Below are 21,806 nucleotides of genomic sequence, written 5' to 3' on the forward strand. Positions count from 1 at the left end.
AGAGGATAAGGATCTCTGGTTAATACATTATCTCCTTTCTAGGAACAGCATTGATTACTCAGAGGCTGGGTGTTACTGCAGAACCAAGAAAATATACCACAAAGTGCAAGCTGGAAACAAGGCTGTTCAAAATTGAAAATCATTTTTCCTATCTGATCTGATCCCATCAGGCAAAATAGAACTTAAAGTGACTCTGTTGCCCAAAGATTTTTGCTGTTTTTAAGAACTATGGCTGGCGCTGCCTAAAAAAACGTAAATATTTCCAGGATTGTCGGATGTATCCCCAGCCACTCGCTGTGGTTACATCTGCTGACGTAGTTTCTGCAAGGAACACATTGGCCAGCAGGGAACTAGACATCCAACACATCTAGAAGTGTAATGGATCTAAAGAGGCAAAGATTGGAGCAACAGAAAATGGGACAGGTGGATATAAAGCCTCTTCTTTTGAGGTCCTACTTTTTGTACACTGTTTGGCTTAGTGACAGAGATGCTTTATATTGTTGTTAGCATCATTATTTGTCTCTATATTATAATTGAACATATTCAAATCTAATTATGTGCAGCACTGTGAAAAATCATGATTTTCTTCTTAGTAATTGTTCTTTGTTGCGAAATGAGATCTTTTACTTTTCTTCAGCGGATGTTCTCCTTTGTCTGTGATCTTCTAGGAGTCAAATACAATTTCAGTTTATGATTATCTCCATGGGATTGTATAACATCACTGGACAGAGCAAAATGACCAGTAAATTACATATCCACATATTTATATATACTGGACATATCTAGCATTAGGAATTAGCAGATTGATCCAACTGAACTCAAAATCACTGTAGATTGGGCAAATTTACTGAAGGCAGAATTTCTCAAATTGCAATCTGCTTTTTTCAGACAATTCACTCATCTCTGGAGTGGTAGAGGGATTTTGGCGATTAGAATTCAGAACTCAATATTTATTCGATTGGCAATGCAAATGACTATGTGTTCTACAACTTATTTATTTCTCTCAGTATAGATTGCCTTTAAAAGAGAAGCATGGCCTTGGGGAAAAAAAAATTATACTCAACTAGGAGGATGCTGCATCGATTCAATGCTGCATCTGGCCCCCGCTGGCTCTGTAGGGAGAACTCAGCAATCAAACACCGCTGATCACTCAGTTCTTCCCTCTGCTCTGGGCAGTGAGCTGTGACTTTTAGTCACTGGCTCTCTACTCCTCCAGTGCTTACTGGAGTGCTGGGCTTTGGAGGGGGCAGAAGGGATTGGACCGGCTCTGTGACATCAGCCGACAGCGGGATTTAGCCGACAACAGCCTTCAGCCCACTGTCGGCTTAAAACGGGTCACAGGAATGCACAACCAACTGCACTCCTGTGATCCACAGAAGTATAGCCAAAAAAGCTTTGGCTTTACTCCTCCTTTAATGAACACATGAGGATTTTTGGTTAATTCACGCATTGCAGGGTAAGAAGCTAGCAGTGGAAGGTAACTAGTAAGAAGACAAGTTTTCCCATTTTACTAAATAACTATGTCTGGATGAATATCTGGATCTATAAAGTAAATCCTGCAGAGTTAGAAGTAAAAGTATTTATGGTTAGGGATAGGATTTTAGAATGTTTGTACTAGGCTTGATTAAAGACTATTTTAACTGAACATTCTCTATTCTTGATATGTGCCTGCTGTACCATGTTTATGTGTTAAACAGTATTCTGTTCTCTTTGTATTGTTTCTTGTGTTTACATTTCTCTGCCAGTCTCTGCTCTCCTATTAAAATTGACCCCACTAGGTATGAGAGAACACCATGGTCAGTTTTCTATCTGTATTGGAACTCAGGCTGCTCTCCTCCACAAATCAGATATGTGCTGACACCCCCCCCCCCACACACACGCAAACACACACACACACTTCACTGGGAAGACCAGTGTCCTGCTGTTTCTGCTCCCTCAGCTCCTTAAGATCATTATGCAGCTGAGAACACTAGCAAAAAATAGAGAAATAAAAAAAAGGTATGTACACAATTATACTGTGTGTGTGTGTGTGTGTATATATATATATATATATATATATATATATATACATATACCATATTTATACTGTATATATATATATATATATATATATATATATATATATATATGTGTATATATATATATGCATATGTATATATATATATATATATATATATATATATATATATATATATGCATATATATATATATATATATATATATATATATATATATATAGTAGTGAGATATAAATTATACAAAACAATGTAGATATATATATATATATATATATATATATATACACACACACACACACTATATACAAATATCAGTTGAAATTCATAAATTTCCTTTACTGTCAGCCTCTCGCAATCCCTTGTACAGCAGAACTTGGACAGGGTGAGGGAGAAGCAGCACAAAAAGCCAGTCAGCTTGTGTGCTTACAAAGTACACGCATACAGAAGGAAAGAGCACAGTGACAGAGAGATGTACTTATTAGCGTGCTGATTTCCCTATACTATTACAATCTGGAGGGGAGGGGGGTCAAGACCTGTAAGTATTAGTAGTAGTGCAGTAGGGAAAACTCAGGTCTCCTGCCCTTCCACACAGGGCCATGCTATGTGACAGAGCTGTATAACTCTCTTGACTGTATGGACAGAAATACATATCTTTTAGCAGGTGAACATTTTCTGTAAATGTGTTCCATCTGTGTATTTAGCAGTTTGTATAGTAGTTCAGCTAGAAAAGTAAATTGTAAGGGGTTATGTTTTAGGCTAAATACTATGGCCACATTTAATGCAGAATGGTAACCCAGCATACCAAGGTTTAACCCAGCCTAGGATATTTATATTGCTAGTGAAATTATTTGGATACTATGTGCATAGATTAATATAAAAAACAACATATTTTATAAAGATAAGAACTGAAGGAGTTAGTATCCAATGATAATATGTTATTGCAATAAATATTGAGAAATAGGAGGGTGATTGTGGAAATGACACGAGTCTCAGTACTTATATGTAATGATGGATCACTCCTCCCTGTAGTTTCATGTTTGTACAACCATTCCTTTAATGGTAATATTTTCCCTTTCATAGATGTGGGTGAGACTGGTAGAGTATTATTGGATTTGGAGCTTTTCCAGGCAATCAGCCCATACATTTAAAGCTGCGTGCCTTTTGCTAAGTTCCCAACTGAACTATCAAACACTTTCTCCAAAAGCATTTTGTAAGCAGCCATCACGTGTCAGCTAGTGTCCTATTCATAGAAATGTTTAAAATAATAAGCATTGCTAATTTCTGCTCACTTTTTATTACACAGGACAATGCATTTGTGACCTAGAGGTGTTTATTAAATAAAACACAATGTTAAAGCGCTAAGTCTCCATTCACACTAGTACGACTTGTCAGGCGACTTGGTCAGCCTGACAAGTCACGCAACGTTGCGTCCCATAGTGTAGTACAGGAACGGTTCTAATAGGAGCGACAAAAGTTGCTCCGACTTAGAAAAAGGGTCCTGTACTACTTTGGGGCGACCTGGAGCGACTTGCATTGACATTCATTTTATGAAGTGCGTGCAAGTCGCGCCGAAGTCGCGCTGCACGCGACTTCACAGGTCGCCCCCTAAGTCGGAGCGACGTAGTGTGAACCGAGCCTAATAAACTCAAACCAAAAATGTAATATATTGCATCTTACCAATCCTTAGATGCGGTGGCTGCATTTTTTTTTTTTTGCTTTTTTTAGGCTTTTCCCTCTGTTTTCACCCGGTGATCTAGCCAGTAACACCCCTCCTGTATTAAAGTGCCCCCACTCTGGATTAAAGAGCACAGGATAACCTTTGGACAGCACCATTGCAAGTCTGGGAGGAGGGGTGTGTTAGATGCACTAGCAGATTTAGATACACTAACAAATTTTAGCCAAACTCCAGCTCATGCTGCAGTCACACAAGCAGTTACAGCAACAGTTTTTTTTTTCTTTTGGGATAACGGTTTTACATGAATAAAGAAAAGCTGATCATTGTAAGCACCCCTGTCAGTGGTCAATGGTTTGTATTAACACTCTAATTACTACATTTGCATGAGAGCATAATCTGCTGAAAAACAACAGACTTACTGGTAGGATCTCAAGGTGAAAATAAAAGAAAGAAAACCTAAAGAATCAAACATATCTAAGAATTAGTAAGCTGCAATACAATATCATAACTATTTTGCTTTTGATTTAATACCACTTTAACCACTTCAGCTCTGGAAGGTTTGCCCCCCCACCTCTGAACAGCCCATTTTTTGCGATATGGCACTGCATTATTTTAACTGACAATTACGTGGCCGTGCAATGCTGTACCCAAACAAAGTTTATGTCCTTATTTCTTCACACATAGAGCTTTCTTTCAGTAGTAATTGATCACCTCTGCAGTTTTTAGTTTCGTTATATTCAAAAAAATACAGACAATTTAAAAGAAAAAAACAATATTTTTTACTTTCTGCTATAAGTCACATCCAATAAAAAAATACAAAAAATAAAATGTTTTCAGCAATTTAGCCCAATATGTATTTTGCCACATGTTTTATTTAAAAAAAAAAAAAAACCCAATAAGTGTATATTGATTGGTTTGCGCAAAAGTTATAGTGTCTACAAACTGTGGGATATTTTTATGGAATTTCTATTTATTTATTTTTTTACTAGTAATGGCAGCCATCAGTGACTTATAGCGGGACTGCAACATTGCAGCGGACACATCGTTCACTAAGTGCCACTTTTGGCACTTTTTTGGGGGACCAGTGACACTAATACAGTGATCAGTGCTAAAAAATATGCACTGTCACTGTACTAATGACACTGGCAGGGAAGGGGATAACATCAGAGGTGATCAAAGGGTTAAATATGTTCCTCAGGAGTGCTTTCTAACTCTGTGGGGGGGTGTGCTTTAACTGCTTTGCAGAAATACAGGATCTTTATCTTCCCTACTAACAGAATGGCGATTTGCCTTTTGTTTACAGAGGCAAACTGCTTTTCTGCTTCTCTCGGGAAAGTTCTGCGGGTCCCGATGTCCGCCGGACCTGCTGATTGGTTTTGCACACAGGAGCCGCCGCCTGAGTCTGTTGGGAACTTGTGAGGTGCTGATTAAATATACTGCTGCTTGGAAAAAAATAACAGAAAGCATTTTTTGCCACTGTACTAAGGAAAGTATTTTCCCTGTTCTGTTCTCCATTTAACCCTGGGTTACGTTTTCTCTAAACAACATCGTCTTCTAATAACGTTAAATAAATAGAAATTCCCTTAGCGGGCATATTAATAATTTTAATGGACTGTAATATTTATTGACTTAGATACACAATGACACTATAATAAAGTGATTTTCCCACTGGGCATCACAAGAAAAACATAAATAGACATACATGGCTGGTTTTCTACAGCAGTAGCAAAGAAAAAGTTCATTTTGTAAAATAAAAGGTTCACTAATCTTAGTAAATAATGGGAAGCGATGCTTACTTTGAACAGCCAATCATCAGCAATTGAATTTAGGAAAATTCTCTTTTGCTATCCTATGACTGGAAGAGCAAAGCACACATAGTTTTACCTTGCTTACTTAGCTCAGTGAATAATCACTTTACTAAGTCACCACTATAATCTTTTAGTAAAGGTATACCTAAATATACCTAAATTTTTATTTTTAAGTTGAAAAAAAAGTGCTAAAATGTAGAGTTCTATCGAGTGGAGGATTGATAAAAGCAATCTATCCTGGATTCGCTCCTTTCTGATTTTGGATCCAGTGTGGTTCATACACTGGTTGGCTGGAGTGTTGATTGTCCTTCTGGTGTTGAGCATTGAGAAACCCATGATATACTGCCCATCTTTTCCTGCTTTCTGGTAAGGGGATAATATTATCTCACGGCGGTGTGGTGTGCCTCTTTTTCACACTGAAGTTGGTGGAGGATTTTCATCTCTTTCATTGATATTTGGACTTCTTACACCTAGCTGTAGTTCAGCGCTGCATGTGGACTTTTTATGTTTTATATTTTGTCATCAACAAAATTTATGCTGGCTGCTAACTGTATATTTCATTTCTAGTTGCTATTAGCTTGAGCGCGGATATTTCCTTTGCATTTTCCATTTAATATTAGCCTATTAGCAGGGTTTTAGCTTTTATAAGAGGTATGTGTACAGCAAACTTTTCCAAAGCATTTACAATGCTTTCAGCCATCCTTGTTGACGACTTTTAGCTCTGGTTTAGAGAAACAAATGTTAAATGCGTGCTACTACTTTGAACAAGCTATTAGCAAGCTTCAGTAAGCTGGGAAACTTTAGAACTACTTGAAATTTGATTAACCTGCCTGGCGGTCTGATTATGTCCAGATTTATGTGCTAAAAGCAGTACATTATTTTGCATGGAAATCTGTTATTTTTACATTTTAAAACTCACCTTCCCCTGCGATCCCCCGCCGTCCTCCCCCGCCATCCTCCTGCCGTCCTCCCCCGCCATCCTCCCGCCATCCTCCCACTGTTTGCTCAGCCAATGCTGGCTCCTGTCTTCCACTTCCTATCCCTGTGAGCATTGCGACGCAGGGGGGTGGAACCGGCGGCAATTTAAAAAATGTAAATACACTAAATGACATGATACAAAGTTATGATCCTAAGGGATTACACTGTATCATGCCATTTCACCACAGGATTGCACCTGGTGGCTTTTCCAGTTCCCTGCCTGTGCTTTTCCATTTCTTTGTGCCTGGAAAATAGAGAAGGACCATGGCGTCCAAAAAGCATTCTTTTTGCGCTGAAGCGCTTTTAGACGAACTGGAAAATAGCGACAGCAAAACAGAGTTACTTGAAAAACTGAGCGATAGCGATTCGTGGGAAAATTCGTTATCAGGTATGGAAAGTGATGAAAGCGACAATTCTGATGTCTCTTTCTGGCACATAGCTCCGTTGGAAATTCTGAAGAATCATTTGATATACTTCCCAAATTCCACAAGCTATGTACCAGAAAGAGACATCAGAATCGTCGCTGCCGTCACTTTCCATACCTGATGACTAATTGTCCAACAAATCGCTATCACTCAGTTCTTCAAGTAACTCCGTTTTGCTGTCGCTGTTTTCCAGTTCGTCTAAAATCGCTTTTGCGCAAAAAAAAACGCTTTTTGGACACCATTTTTGTTCAAAATTTTCCAGGCACAAAGCACTGGAAAGCACAGGCAGTGCACTGGAAAAGTCACCAGGTGAAATATGGGCTGAAATGGCATGATATAGTGCAATCCGTTAGGATCACAGCTTTGTATCATGTCATTTGAGTATTTACACTTTTTGAATTTTGGCGCCGGTTCCACCCCTCTGCATCACAACGCTCGCAGGGAGGGAACCGGAAGGCAAGTGCCGGCAATCGGCCGTGCACAGAGCGGGGAGAGAGTGTGGGGAAGACGGCGGGGGATCGCAGGGAAGGGTGAGTAACATTGCAGGGTAATCCCGAGTGTGGCTCAGGGTTACCGCTTTTGGTACTGAAAATTAACCCCGAGCCACACTCGGGAGGTCAGGGAGGTTAAGGACCCATTCATAGCAAACCAATATGCCGCAGTGCATTTAATGCACACAATTTAAAGCACCTTATGTTGCATGTTAATGTGCATTGCGCAACAGTAGCCCATTTACAATGGGTATAAGTACTGAACACCTCATCATTTTTCTAGGTAAATGTATTTCTAAAGGTGCTATTAACATGACATTTTCACCACATGTCTGTAACAACCCATGCAACCCATACATATAAAGAAACCAAAACAAATATGTTCAGAAATTAAGTTATGTGCAATAAAATGGAATGACACAGGAAAAATGCATTGAACACATGAAAAGAAAGGGAGGTGAAAAAGGCATTGAAAGCCAAGACACTAGTTGAAATCTATCAGTAATTAGAAAGCAATCCTGCCCATAGTAAGTGCAAATTACCAAGGTGTTACACAAGAAACATCTCATGATGGGTAAAAGCAAAGAGCTCTCTCAAGACCTTCACAACCTTATTGTTGCAAAACATACTGATGGCATTGCTTATAGAAGGATTTCTAAACTTCTGAATGTTCCAGTGAGCACTGTTGGGGCCAAAATCTGAAAGTGGAAAGAACATTATTTCACCATAAACTGGCCATGCCCAGGTGCTCCTCGCAAGATTTCTGACAGAGGCGTGAAAAGAATTATCAGAAGAGTTGTCAAGAGCCAAGGAGCCTCAACAAGACCTGGAATTAGCAGATAAAACATTGTTTTAAAGAAAACAATAAGTAATGCCATCAACCGCCATGGCCTGAATGTATGCTTACCATGCAAGACTCCATTGCTGAAGAAAAAGCATAATAAAATGTATTTGAAGTTTTCTGTACAACATTTAGACAAGCCTGTGAAATACTGGGAGCATATAGTCTGGTCAGATGAGACCAAAATTTAACTCTTTGAATGCCATAATACACACCATGTTTGCAGGTCAAATGGCACTGAACCTCACCCCAAAACACCATACCAAAAGTGAAGTTTGGAGGTGGGAACATCATGGTGTGTTTTTCAGCATACAGCAATGGCGGCCCATCATTAGAGGCACACAGGCGCCGCCTCCCCATCCATGTGTCCGGCCATCCATGTGTGAAGCACATGATTAGAGCCAGAGGCTCTAAAAGACTTAAAAAAAGGGTGGGCTTGGGGTGGAGAGCACTGCGTCCTGAGCCCACCCAGTTATGTGACAATAGCGAATGAATATTCGCTATTGTCACACTGATTCTCCTCCTGGCCAATCAGGAAGCGGGTCCTGAGACCCATTTCTCAATTGGCAGAAAGGAGAAGCCATCCTGTTGGCGAAGGAGGAGGGCCATGATGCAGAGGAAAAGCAGGGGAAGTTCGACCGACGGGGGGGGGGGGGGACACAGAGGAGACTGAGAGGGGAAGCCGCCATTGCCTCCACATGTCAGTCCAGGGGCAGCACAGAGTGAGTGAGCCTGGGGCCGGGTGGGGGGAGGGTGTGGGTATGATGCACAGTGCGGGCTGGAGGCTGAAGCAATGGAGGGAAACCAGGGTCAGGTCTGTCTGCCGCCCCTCTCTGACCGATGGCGCACCAGATGCCACTGGCATACAGTACTGGCAAACTTTATATTATTGAAGGAAAGATGAATATAAAAATGTACCAAAACATGCCATCTACCAGGATAATGAAGATGAAACAGGAGTGGACATTTCAGCAAGACCATGGTCCCAAATACAAAGCCAAGGAGACTCTCAATTAGCTTCAAAGAAAGAAAATGAAGTGGTTAGAATGACCCAGTCAATCACCTGACTTGAATCCAATAGAAAATCTATGCAAAGAACTAAAGATCAAAGTTCATAGAAGAGGCCCATGGAACCTTCAAGTTTTGAAGACTGTTTGTGTGGAAGAATGGGCCAAAACCACACCTGAGCAATGCATGCGACTAGTTTCTCCATACAGGAGGCATCTTGAAGCTGTCATTTCCAACAAATAATTTTGGACCAAATATTAAATAAATTTCAGTTAGCACGTTCAATACTTTTTCCCTATGACATTATATTTTATCACACATAACTTAATTTCTTAACTTATTTGTTTTGGTTTCTTTGTATATATGTATTGCATAGGTTGTTACCGACATGTGGTGAAAATGTTATGTCAACAGCACCTTTAGAAATATATTTACCTAGCAAAAATTGTGACGTATTCACTACTTATTTTACTGGCTGTATATGAATGAAATACCTAGTGTATCACAAAGGGCCAAAAATTGATCCTGCAACATTTTTAGTAGCACAATGCAATGCATGGTAATGCATTCACCTGTGCTGGGAAGGTGCATTGGGGTGCTTTTAAAATTTATTGGCAAAAACCTGTTCTGGTAAAGCCTATGTTAATACAGCACACTTGCATGCATGGACCCTAAAGAATTCTTAAGATTGCTGAAGGTTGCGTTACAAGCTTCAACACAGCTGCCTGAAGCTTGCTGAAAGCTTTGTAAATGCTCTGAAAATTTGTTATTTTTTTTTCTTCCTGGCCGGGGCTATTTATATCACATGGTCCATACATGCGGTACAACACACTAGGCATATATATATATATATATATATATATATATATATATATATATATATAAAACAATGTTTCTTCATATATTATATATGATTACTTTTGTGTTTTTTTTTTACCTCTACAGGTCTCCATATTATAGAGTATAGATTATTTGTCCCTTCTTACGGCTCCCATTTGGCCAACCCCGTGTGTCGGGGCGCGGATGTGCCTGCACCTATCAGCTGACGTCCTTCCATCTGCAACTTTTAAGAGGATATGCAGCAGCTTCTTTAATCTTTTTATGTCTTGTTGTGGTTTGTGCTATTGCATACACTATACAAGGTCAATGTATGGACTGTCATATTATCCCAATGTTTGAAAAGTGATAACATTTGTGAAAGACATATATTTATTGATGTGTATGTATTAACAGAACAACACTCAACCAATGTGCCCCTGAAGAAGATGTAATTTTTGCTTTATAGCATTTGAAACGCGTCAGTTCTCCCACACCCTATCACATTTTGGGGTTGGGCCCCTTTTGGTTGATTTCCTTTTGGATAATGTATTGTATGCCTTTTATTCCACAACCTTTTTTTTATTATGTATATTCTCTTGTTATGATTGTTATGTCTCAATAAAATTTGCATATATTTTTCTATATCTATATATGTGTTGATTCCACTGTAGCCCCTTAAAGTCCCACAAAGGATTTTTTCTCCTGGTTCCAATTGAAAAAAACTTGCTGTACACACTACTGTCATACAAACTAAAGTTTGTGTGTAAAAGACCATAAGCTAAACTTCTGGGCAGATTTACGGTCAAATTTACTAAAAATAAAGCATTCTATGATTGGACAAGGGACAGTCCAGTTGTTTATTCGCCCCTCCTCTTCCCTTGTCCAATTACAGAATGCCTTATTTTTTGTGAATAAAATACAAGATGTTTTGTCATTTGGTGAAGGGGGAGACGGAGAGATGCATTTTACAAGACTCAAAAGTCATATCTGAGTAAACCTTGCATGGAGACAACTAAGATTTTCAGGATTCCAAGGACTCTGTATCTTCACATTTAAAGATAACTAAACTGGTCCAATCTAAATTTTTTTTAAAAAATACATTTTTTTCTAGAGTTTTGCTTTACAGTGAACCTATCAGAAAGCAAAATACTCATGTAAACAGCATTAGAGGGAGGTATTGTTAGAGGAGACACATGTTAGATGAGACACATATTCTACATACAATCAACAATATAACAATAATTCTCTGACAATGAAGAGCTTCAGCTTCACTTCCCCATGATTAGTATAGTACATACTGTAAACTGGGTAATTACTGGAATACAGGTTTCGTTAACCTGTAAAAGCAAATGATCTATTCTGACTTTTTTGTACTTAACCACCTAAGGTCCGCCCTATAGCGGTATTACTGCTACAGGGTGGCACCTGTGCACCAGATCATGTATATATATATATATATATATGTATATATATGTGATCTGACACTTCCAGGTAGGCCCACTGCACTGCACCCGCCGATTGTTAGGCAGAACGGGGATCTGCCTATGCAAACAAGGCAGATTGTGGTTCTGACAGGGAGGAAGGGATGGAATTCGTGTCCCTGTAAAGGAGTAAATAAATTAAATTTCTTCCCCTAGTAAAAGCACCTCATACACTATAGTAAAACACTGATTATGCACACAGTTAAATGCTTTGATCGCTCCTGATGTTAACCGCTTCCCAGCCAGTGATATTAGTACAGTTTGTTTTCTTGAATAGGTTTCATAGCAGAAAGTAAAAAATATTGTTTTGTTTTCAAAATTGTTGGTCTTTTTATGTTTAATGCAAAAAATAAAAAAAACGCAGATGTGATTAAAAACCACAGAAAGAAAGCTCTATTTGTGGGAAAAAAGGACACAAATTTTATTTGGGTATAGCATTGCGCGACCACGCAATTGTCAGTTAAAGTAATGTAGTGCCGTATTGTAAAAAATGGCCTGGTCATGAAGGGTGGTAAATCTTCGTCAAGTGGGTATAGACAGAACATCAATAATCATGACCTTACCTGTCAACAGCTATGGCAAGTAGAGCATTTGTAGAGACATAAAGGGATACAGTTCTGAGATAGTTGACGGATGCACAGAGGATATGTCCATGTTCCCAAGATAGCTGTTTCACAACATAATAGTCCATTTCAAATGGACAGCAGACTATGGCTACGATAAAATCAGAAATGGCCAGATTGGCAATTAGCAGGTTGGTTAAATTCCTGAGCTTTTTGTATCTGGCAAGTGCTGCAATAAAAATAAAGTTCCCAATGCCACAAATTAGCATAATACAAACAAGCGCCACTCCAATTACTATTTTTGCAGCATAAAATGTTCTTGTTTTGGTTACATCTTCATCATCACTAAATTCATAATCACTGTAGGTAAAGTTTAAAGGAAAAGCATAGTTTCTTGAGAAGAATTCTTCACTTTGGATGTAGTTTGCAGCCACTTTGTCGAAGTCCATGTTTGGAGACCAAATTAACTGCTTATATAAGAACTTGTTGAAGGGACACAAGGACTTGTCTGTTCTGATCAGTGATACTTAGTAAACAGTTGACTATTGAGAAGCCAAGTCATTTCTTAGTTATTATAATTTGAGAAAGAAAAAAATAGTTTTCCGACCCAGTTCTGATCTGCAACAAAATAATGGAAATGATCAGATAATGATGCTGTAGGCTGAACCTTTACTATAACAAATTATAATTAATTAAAATAAAAACTCATTTGACTACAGACTTGCATTGGTTGATTGGCTGCGGCCATTTATTAAATAAAATATCCAAACATGTCTATTTTGGTTCAGCCAAGAAGCTCAAACCAACCATACTATATAATTAACCATTGCAGTTTAGCCAAATAGCTCAAACTACCCATAACAATTAAAATAAAAAAAAACATTCCACGAACAGAAATACAAAAATGACTGCGACAATAAGTCAGGGTGGGAGGGAGGGAAAACCTTCTTCCTCTGCTCCTGGTGACTGACATGGCTCAACGGCTTCTTCTTCCTTTATAGCTAAACTTCTGACCTCAAGGTGTCCAAATTCTCCTTTTTAATCCAATTACAGGTAAGTGACTAAATAACTGACCAATTAACTGTTAAATCTTAACTCACCAATAGTAACCTTATGTTAAATGACCAATTAGCTGTTTACACTTAGAAATTGATATTTCTTATTTTACTGCGGTCAAGCCCCAGCCCCATATATGCAGATTGGGTACAGTTTGACCCTATCTGCATTTTCATTACATCTATCACTTCAAATCTTACAATGATAGTCCATGGCAATGGATAACCAATGACTGAAAGCTACACCATTGCCCAAATGTATTGTGGTAGTCTAAGCAATAGCTAAAACATCCTTCAGTTTTTTTATTCATAAAAATGTATCTTAATATTGAGCAGCCAGCTAAAATGTACAACAGAGTTTAAAGTATAACTACCTGTTCTGTAAACTGATAGAAGGAAGGTGAATATACACAGGCTTACAGGAGAGATCTCAGACTGGAAATTACTACTAGAATCATTCAAAGAGCAGGCAGTAGGTGTGGCAGGGTGCTAAGCTGATTTTCAACATCAGGACAATAGATCTAGACCCAGGGTCTTTACAGTCAAAAACAAGTATCCTTGATCACCAGCTTAACCGATGGGCTAGCAACTTACCTTCTTCTCACCAAACCTTAAAACTTAACCTAACATTAACACTTAGCGTTTTACGTTTTTGGATACAAAGAAGAAGAATTACAGGTGTCTGTGCTTCTACTGAGGAGTTTGGCCTACACTGTTTATCCTGGCAGCTATCGTGGACAATTCAAAATGTTACAATTGTTAACAAGACAGGAAGTGAGACGAAATCTTCCAGTGCTTGTGACAATTCACTTTTGGGGGACCTATTCTTCCTTTCCGTTGTGTCTCTGGGACATGAAGTAAATTGAACTCACCGCAATGAGACACACAAAAAAAAAAAAAACCTAATGCATGTTGTAAGCCCGCTGATGAAGTCTCTGATGTAACGCGTACGGGGGAGGAGTCTGCTCGGAGTATGTTGATTCCTGGAGGTGTACAGAGAGCTGTTTCTGACGCTTGAAGCCCGCACTGCTTTAAGTGCATCCCAATGTAAGTGTAATGGTATCTGTTTAACCACTTAAGCCCCGGAAGATTTTACCCCCTTCCTGACCAGGGGGTATTTTGCGATTCGGCACTGCGTGACTTTAACGGACAATTGCGCGGTCGTGCGACGCTGTACCTAAACGAATTTGACGTCCTTTTTTTTCCCACAAACAGAGCTTTCTTTTGGTGGTATTTGATCACCTGTGCGATTTTTTGATCACGCGCTATAAACAAAAAAAGAGCGTTGATTTTGCAAAAATAACAATATTTTTCACATTTTTTATATGAAATTCCCCCAAAAAAAAGGTAAAAATCAAAATTTTTTAAAATTTTCGGCCAATTTGTTTTATGCTACATATGTTTGGTAAAAAAAATCGCAAAAAGCGTATTTTGATTGGTTTGCGCAAAAGTTATCGCGTTTACTAACAAAGGGAAAGATTTTTGTCATTTTTGTTGTTTTTTTTTAACGCGTAATGGCGGCGATCTGCGATTTTTTTTGCGGTACTGCGACATTGGGGCGGACAGATCGGACCCTTGACTGACATTTGTGACACTTTTGGGGTTACCAGTGACATTTCTACAGTAATCAGTGCTATACATATGCACTGTTACTGTAAAAATACACTGGTTGTGAAGGGGTTAACTTTATTTGGGAGGGAGGGGCTGTGTGTATCCCTAGGGGCGTGCTTTCTACTGTGATTGGATGTGGCTTGAGCTGTAAGGACACTGATCAACGGATCTACATACTAGATCCGTTTGATCAGTGTCTTTACAGCGAGGAGAATGACATTCTCCCTCTCCCCCGCCGATCGCCGAGTGACCGGCGGACATCGGGTCTGCTGGTCACACGCGCGGGGGGGTCCGTGACCACGCGGGAGCGGGAGCGCACCTCCGGGGGCGCGCGCTCGCTCCCTAGACCCTCACAAGCTAGTGACGTAGCCCTACGTCACTTTGCCTGTGAGGGGCTGACTGCCGACGTAGATCGGCGTTAGGCAGTCGGCAAGTGGTTAAGAGGAAATAAATAGCTTTTTGCAAGACAGAGAGCATTAGATCTTCTCTTCTTTTATACACCGGGTTCCTGGTCTATACGGAGTGATAGCTGGAGGAGGTGAAGGAAGGGACATCAGGCTGTTATCCTTACATCCCCAAGCGTGTTTGACTCTCATGAGACTAGTCCTAAGGTGAGCTGCTTATCTTGCACTAGCCACTGGGAGCACTGGAGTGAAGCATGCAGCACTTTATTTTGTGATCACAGATGAAGATTGTTTTTGATTTCATCTTTATGATTCACTATTAATTGGGACTATCAATATCACTGGCAATCACTATTATTAGAGTTGATTTATTAACATTGAGTTGTTATCTTATTTATGTTATTTAGACACATTTATTGATATCTTTTCACTTGGCGCAGCAATATTGTTTATTGATGTTGTAAACATAGCCTACTCTATCTATAATAAAAAATGGTTTTGGATTTAGACTTCAAACTTAACTTTTATTCTGTCCTTGAAAGTGAACCCTTAAAACTAATCGTAACACTGAACACATTATCTCGCCCCTTATTAACAGGTAATATTAACCCTTAAAGATGGTTTATATTACTCTTCCTGTTTTTTCCCCCCCTGCAAAGAAAATGCATAATGTGCTGGTATGCATCGCATACTAGCACATTATGTGACACTTACCTGCAAACAAAGCCTGCGTTGTCCCCGCTGGCGACCGCATTCATCTTCGCCCTTCTTCCTTCCGGGTCTGCGTATTCCAGCTCTATTACTGTCCACAGCCGCGTGACGTCACTCCTGCACAGGTGCGCATGAGCCACCAGTCACAGCACAGGGCTCTAAAGAAAAGGCACGGGCGGCCGTTTCTTCAGAGCTCATGAGCCGATGACATCATCGGCTGCATGCAATGTAAATATCTCCTAAACGGTGCAAGTTTAGGAGATATTTACAGTACATATAGGTAAGTCTTTTTAAAGTTCTCAAGGTGGGTTTACAACCGCTTTAAAGCTTACACAAAACTTCTAATGAGATAACTTAAAAAACGTAATATTCAACTTCTAAACCCTCTGATCCCTAGCCCTATTCTTTAACTAACCTTTAATTACTAACCCCTGAAAAACTATACTTACCTTGTTGTGTGCAAAAAACCCTCAACATAAAAAGGTTCCTCTGCTGCTCTGAAGCTTTGGCAACTAAAGTAATTACTTTAGGGACATGGATTTGGCATTTTTTTCTGCTTTTAAAATTGTTTATATACTTATTTTGCAGTCACAAGCAGACAGAAAAAAAAAGTTTATGTACATTGCTTCAAATTATTAAAAAATGCAAATCAACTTTGTACATATCTAGAGTTGCCTTTTATCTATAAAAAAAAAAAAAAAACATAAAACCAAACATACAATCTCCACTCTATTTAATTAGTAAAACCTTCACAGAAAATTTGCTATAAAATACAGAACAAAGAACCTGGCCATTTTCCACTAATATCCTGTCACAAAAAGCCATAGTCAAAGTAAGCCTTGACTGTGCAATACTGCAGTCAACATGCTTTTAAAAGATTACATTTTAGAATCAAATACTTTCCTTTTAAATTGAAAATTACATTGGTCTTTTAATCCAGCCGTCTGAAAACTTTTTATTTGATATTTGAGTATCCTAACAGGTTAATCTACAACGTATAACGGCAGCCATGGAAGTCCCCAACTAATTGCCTGTGACCCGCATGTGACTCATAGCTGCTGTTGAGGTTGCTTGTCATTGAATGTCAGAGGGTGCTTAGTACCCATCAGTCAGAAAACATATTGTTTTACGCTCCTTGTATCTGGAATGGTTCCCTACCTCCTTTTTGGAATGTGGCATATTTGTAATTAGCAGCCAACTAGAATTTATCTTTTTTAATTGTGGTAAAATGATACTTGAATTGTTAACTAAATAACTGCTCTTTATACATTATAAATGCTTTTTGTTTTTATTGATGAAGCAAGGCTTGCCTACTAAATGGAATACCTCTGGCCATAGATAAAGCTAAAAATGCCAATGGACTTTGGATGACAGCTGGTTGCATGCCTGAGTGGGCTATTAAACAGTCTTTCCGGTTAGAAATTCTTATCCACACAAATGCATGCCTGATATGTGAACATGCATACTTTTGCCTACAGAGGAAGGTGGGGGGAGCACTTGAGCACTAAGCTATCTTAGGGCGAAAACAGTTAACCCAAACCACCAGGGAGCTGGCAGATGCATAAAAATGTACCTCAACCTGCTTGCAAGCATTGCATTATCCTTGACCATGAATGATGGTTATGAAAGCTCTTACCACTATAATTGTCTTGAAAACCTAGGCACTACATGGGGGATATTAAAAGTGATGCACACAGAACCTGGTGCATCTGTGCATAATATCCAATCAGCTTTTAGGTTTTGTTGTCACACTTGAGAGGGGGCATGATAGCGATTTACAAATACCTCAATGGTGAGCCCAGCATAGGAAAAAGGCTATTCAGTCTCAGGGAGTGTAAGAGGACACGTGGCCACACAATGAGATTGGAGGAGAAGCGGCTTAATCTTAAACTGTGCAGGGGGGTTTTCACTGTCAGGGCGGTAGAAATGTGGAACTCTCTTCCACAATTGGTGGCGTCAGCGGGGGAGTATTGATATTTTTAAAAAACTCTTGGATGTGCATCTTAAAGAACACAACATACAGGGATATGGGAAATGATTATTGACACTGACACACACACCTACACAGGTTGAACTAGATGGACTATTGTCTTTGTTCAACCTTACCTACTATGTAACTATGAACAAGCTGAAGTTAGAAGCTGACTGGTTACTTTGCACAACTGCACCAATTTCTGTGTGCACCGGTTTTAGTAACCCCCCCCCCCCCCCCCGCATCCCATGACTGCAGGCATAATCTGTTTTCCATGTCTTCACAAAAAGGTTCAATCACAGTTATGTATTCCTGTATGTATTTCTAATGCTCAGGAGCCCTTGCTTTTGCTGGTAACCACCACATAGTCCAGGTCTTTGCCTATCACTCTGTAGATTCAGTGACAGAACCTGCAATATTTGTTGGTAAAGATGTAGACATTTTTTTTAGTTATCTGACTGGGTCTACTACAGTGAAAATAAATTGGACTGGCTGAATGATACCCTTTGGGATAAGTGACAACTGCATGTCTGCCAATTTAAATGAGGCTTAGCTGATCACCCCTTTTACTTAGTATAACAAAATAGTATGAACTTTTAGTAATATTTTCAATCATTTTTACATCCTACAGTGTGGATAATATAAATCAGAGCAAAGCATGAATCTCCCGAAAGTGAGAGATGAAAAAAAAAAGAAAATAATTTGTTGTAGTAACCTGGGAAATACATTTGCTCTTGGCACAAATCAATTGCATTGGAAGGAAAAGCTCCTGAGAAAATTATTACTTGTGCTGCTGTTCACAGAATCAGTAATACAGCACCAGAGTAAACATCACCTCCATTCTGTCCTATATCATACATCTATAATGACCAGTTTGTACCTTGGAAACACTTCAATATCTATGTATTTCATTTTTATCTAATAACAGTTTAAAAGAACAACCCAAAAGCTTAAAAGAAAACCTAAATAAATACACACAATCATTAAACATTTTAGGTTTGTAGACCTGTATTTTCTTTTTCATCAGGTCAAATTTAACATATTTCTGGATTTAGTTGTTAAAAATGAATAAAAAAAAAATTGGCAGCAAAATGAAACATAACATATAATTTATTTTCAATATGGAAACAGTATTCCGGCATAAAATAAAATATATACAGCTGTTTTGTGGGTCCAGTGTAATTTAAAACATGGTAACTAGTCAAATTACATTTCATCTTCCGAGACTAGGGTAGAGAAAAAAGGCTAAAATCTGATTGGTTGCTATGGGGCAACAATCCATTTTTCATGATTATGTCTCAATTAATGCTGGAAGATGCCATAATAATTAGATCATGATTAGCTCTTTTTTTCACAGGGCAACGGGAAAGGTGATATAGTTGATAATTCACAAAAACTACTCAGACAAGTTAAGGCATCTACAATAATGAATTAAAAATTGATACAAAAAACATTATTATGTAGTACGCATTTGCTATAAACAATTTGTGTACTGTGATTCTAATAAAGCCTCAGCTTTTTTCGATAGATGTTAAGTACAATGTTCTGGACAACATAATGACATTTCTTCCAAGAACTGCCGCAGTTACTAAACTATGAACAACTTAGACCGCAGGCTATGCATTTTATAATGAGAACAACATAATCACACTGAGTATTACCTTCACACGTCACTGCCTGTCCTCATTTATTAAATTATCTTGTTTACTATCAATATTCAAATACACTGCCCAGCCAAAAGAAAAAGTCACCACCTGGAATTAACTAAGCAACTAACTAAACTAGGCATCCAGTAACTATCCTATTGGATAGGTATTGCATGTACCCAAAGATTGAGGTCAGCTGACTACCTGAATATACTGAATGACCAGGTTATTCCATCAATGGATTTTTTCTTCCCTGATGGCACGGGCATATTCCAAGATGACAATGCCAGGATTCATCGGGCTCAAACTGTGAAAGAGTGGTTCAGAGAGCATGAGACAAAATTTTCACACATGGATTGGCCACCACAGAGTCCAGAACTTAACCCCATTGAGAATCTTTGGGATGTGCTGGAAAAGGCTTTGCGCAGTGGTCCGACTCTCCCATCATTTGGTTAAAAATGAATGCAACACTGGACGGAAATAAATCTTGTGATATTGCAGAAGCTTATGCCACATCGAATGCGTGCCGTAATCAAAGCTAAAGGCGGTCCAGCTAAATATAAGAGTGCGTGACCTTATTTTTTGATGGTGACTTTTTTTTTTTGGCCAGGTAGTGTATGTATGTATATATATATATTGATCACTATCTATATTCAAATATATTATATCCTTTTAATAAACTGTAACTTCAGAAGGTAATACATTTTAATTCCTCTTTATAAACATAATTTTAAAAGTGAGGACGTCTGATATTATTCTGTGTACAGCCTGTTGTACTAGACATACCCACTGATAAATTGTATTTCTCACGTAGCACTGACAGCCTGCATTTAAATGTATACATTCAGCCAGTTCATTATACTACTAAAAAAAGCAATCTATTTCCACTGAGTCAAACGATTGTTAATATTTATAGACACACTATCCAATAAACCTAATCAAGTTGTTTCAAACACATTTAGGGAAAAAAGCTATTTTTTTTTTACCTATCTGTTGACTGTTAACACTTTAAAGACAAACCAATATTCATCATGCTGTTTTTAATATAGTTAGATTTAAAAAAAAGCAACAAACTAAGATCAATCAACAAATCTCTCTTGATCTATATCTCTATTGTCCATTGATCGATCGATCTATCTATCTATCTATCTATCTATCTATCTATCTATCTATCTATCTATCTATCTATCTATCTATCTATCTATCTATCCATATATTATCTATCTATCTATCTATCTATCTATCTATCTATCTATCTATCTATCTATCTATCTATCTATCTATCTATCTATCAAAAATGCATAATGTTCAAATGTTTTATATTTATAAAGGGTATGCAAAAACGTATATTTACTTTACCATAATGGTAATTGAACCATTTCTGTTTACAGAACCAAAAAATAACTAAAGCAAAGTCAGAAAAATAATAAGGAAAACTCAGAAAGAAAATAAAGCATAAATCATTAAAGTGAAAATCCTTACCTGTGCTGTGCTGCTTTGACTGAACAAAAGTCTTCATTCTGTAGAAGAAAAATCAAACTCTTCCACTGATTAGTAATAGTGTTTTGTTCTGATCCTTCTTTTTAAGCTGCCTTAGCAGTGATCATATGTGCATTTCCAAATTCTGCTTCTGTGTATTGAGAAACCCCAAGGACCTCCTATACAGGTCTTTCTTACCAGCTTGCTGTTAATTGCATATACTGCTGCCCCCTAATGTCCTTTTTCCAAACTGCAGCACAGTTTGGCTATGTTGTACTTCTAATTAATAACAATGGCTCATGCAGATAAAAACATGGTTTATGGATCAATGCACAGGAGGGGTGCTTTTCCCTCTATGAGCTACTGCACAGCACTTACTGCCTAGGGATATCTCACTATTATTTGTAATTGTGATTAATATCAATAAGAAGCAAATAATGTCCAGTTCCCAGGGTCTGCATGTTCATAATATTGCGTAATACATTTTGTAGAATCAAACAACAAATTTGGTGACTACAGAAAAACACAAATGCTATAAAATTAGGCTCATAGTGAGTGCGATATATTGCTATTGTAATAATGCAGTTATCATTAAAATGAAGCTGCCGTGCAAAATGTTATTATCTTCTCCCACTAATCTTCTCCTACTACATTTAAACTGATTACATTAAAATTATGTTATTTCAGAGAAAACAACAATTCTTTCTAATAGTAAAAAAAACATAGGAATAAGGAAAATGGAGGGATGTACTTGACACTCCTTGGCATCCTTAGCATGTAACATATATAAATGTTTAAGATGGATCCTTATGAGACAAGAC

General features: G+C 38.3%; 1 protein-coding gene across 1 annotated transcript in view; it reads right to left on the bottom strand.

The window, feature by feature from the left end:
• The window catches only part of PROKR1 (prokineticin receptor 1), a 68,314-nt gene extending 47,157 nt beyond the window's left edge, over positions 1–21,157 (bottom strand). The window contains exons 1-2 of the mRNA XM_082250273.1: positions 20,989–21,157; positions 12,108–12,725 (exon numbers count right to left, since the gene is read on the bottom strand). Coding sequence (XP_082106399.1) covers positions 12,108–12,556 — 449 coding nt within the window. The 5' untranslated portion in view covers positions 12,557–12,725; positions 20,989–21,157. The remainder of the gene's footprint in view (positions 1–12,107; positions 12,726–20,988) is intronic.
• Between the last annotated feature and the right edge of the window lie 649 nt (positions 21,158–21,806).

The sequence above is a fragment of the Pelophylax lessonae genome (assembly GCF_965119305.1).
Source record: "Pelophylax lessonae genome assembly, chromosome: 3".
Lineage (NCBI taxonomy): Eukaryota > Metazoa > Chordata > Amphibia > Anura > Ranidae > Pelophylax > Pelophylax lessonae.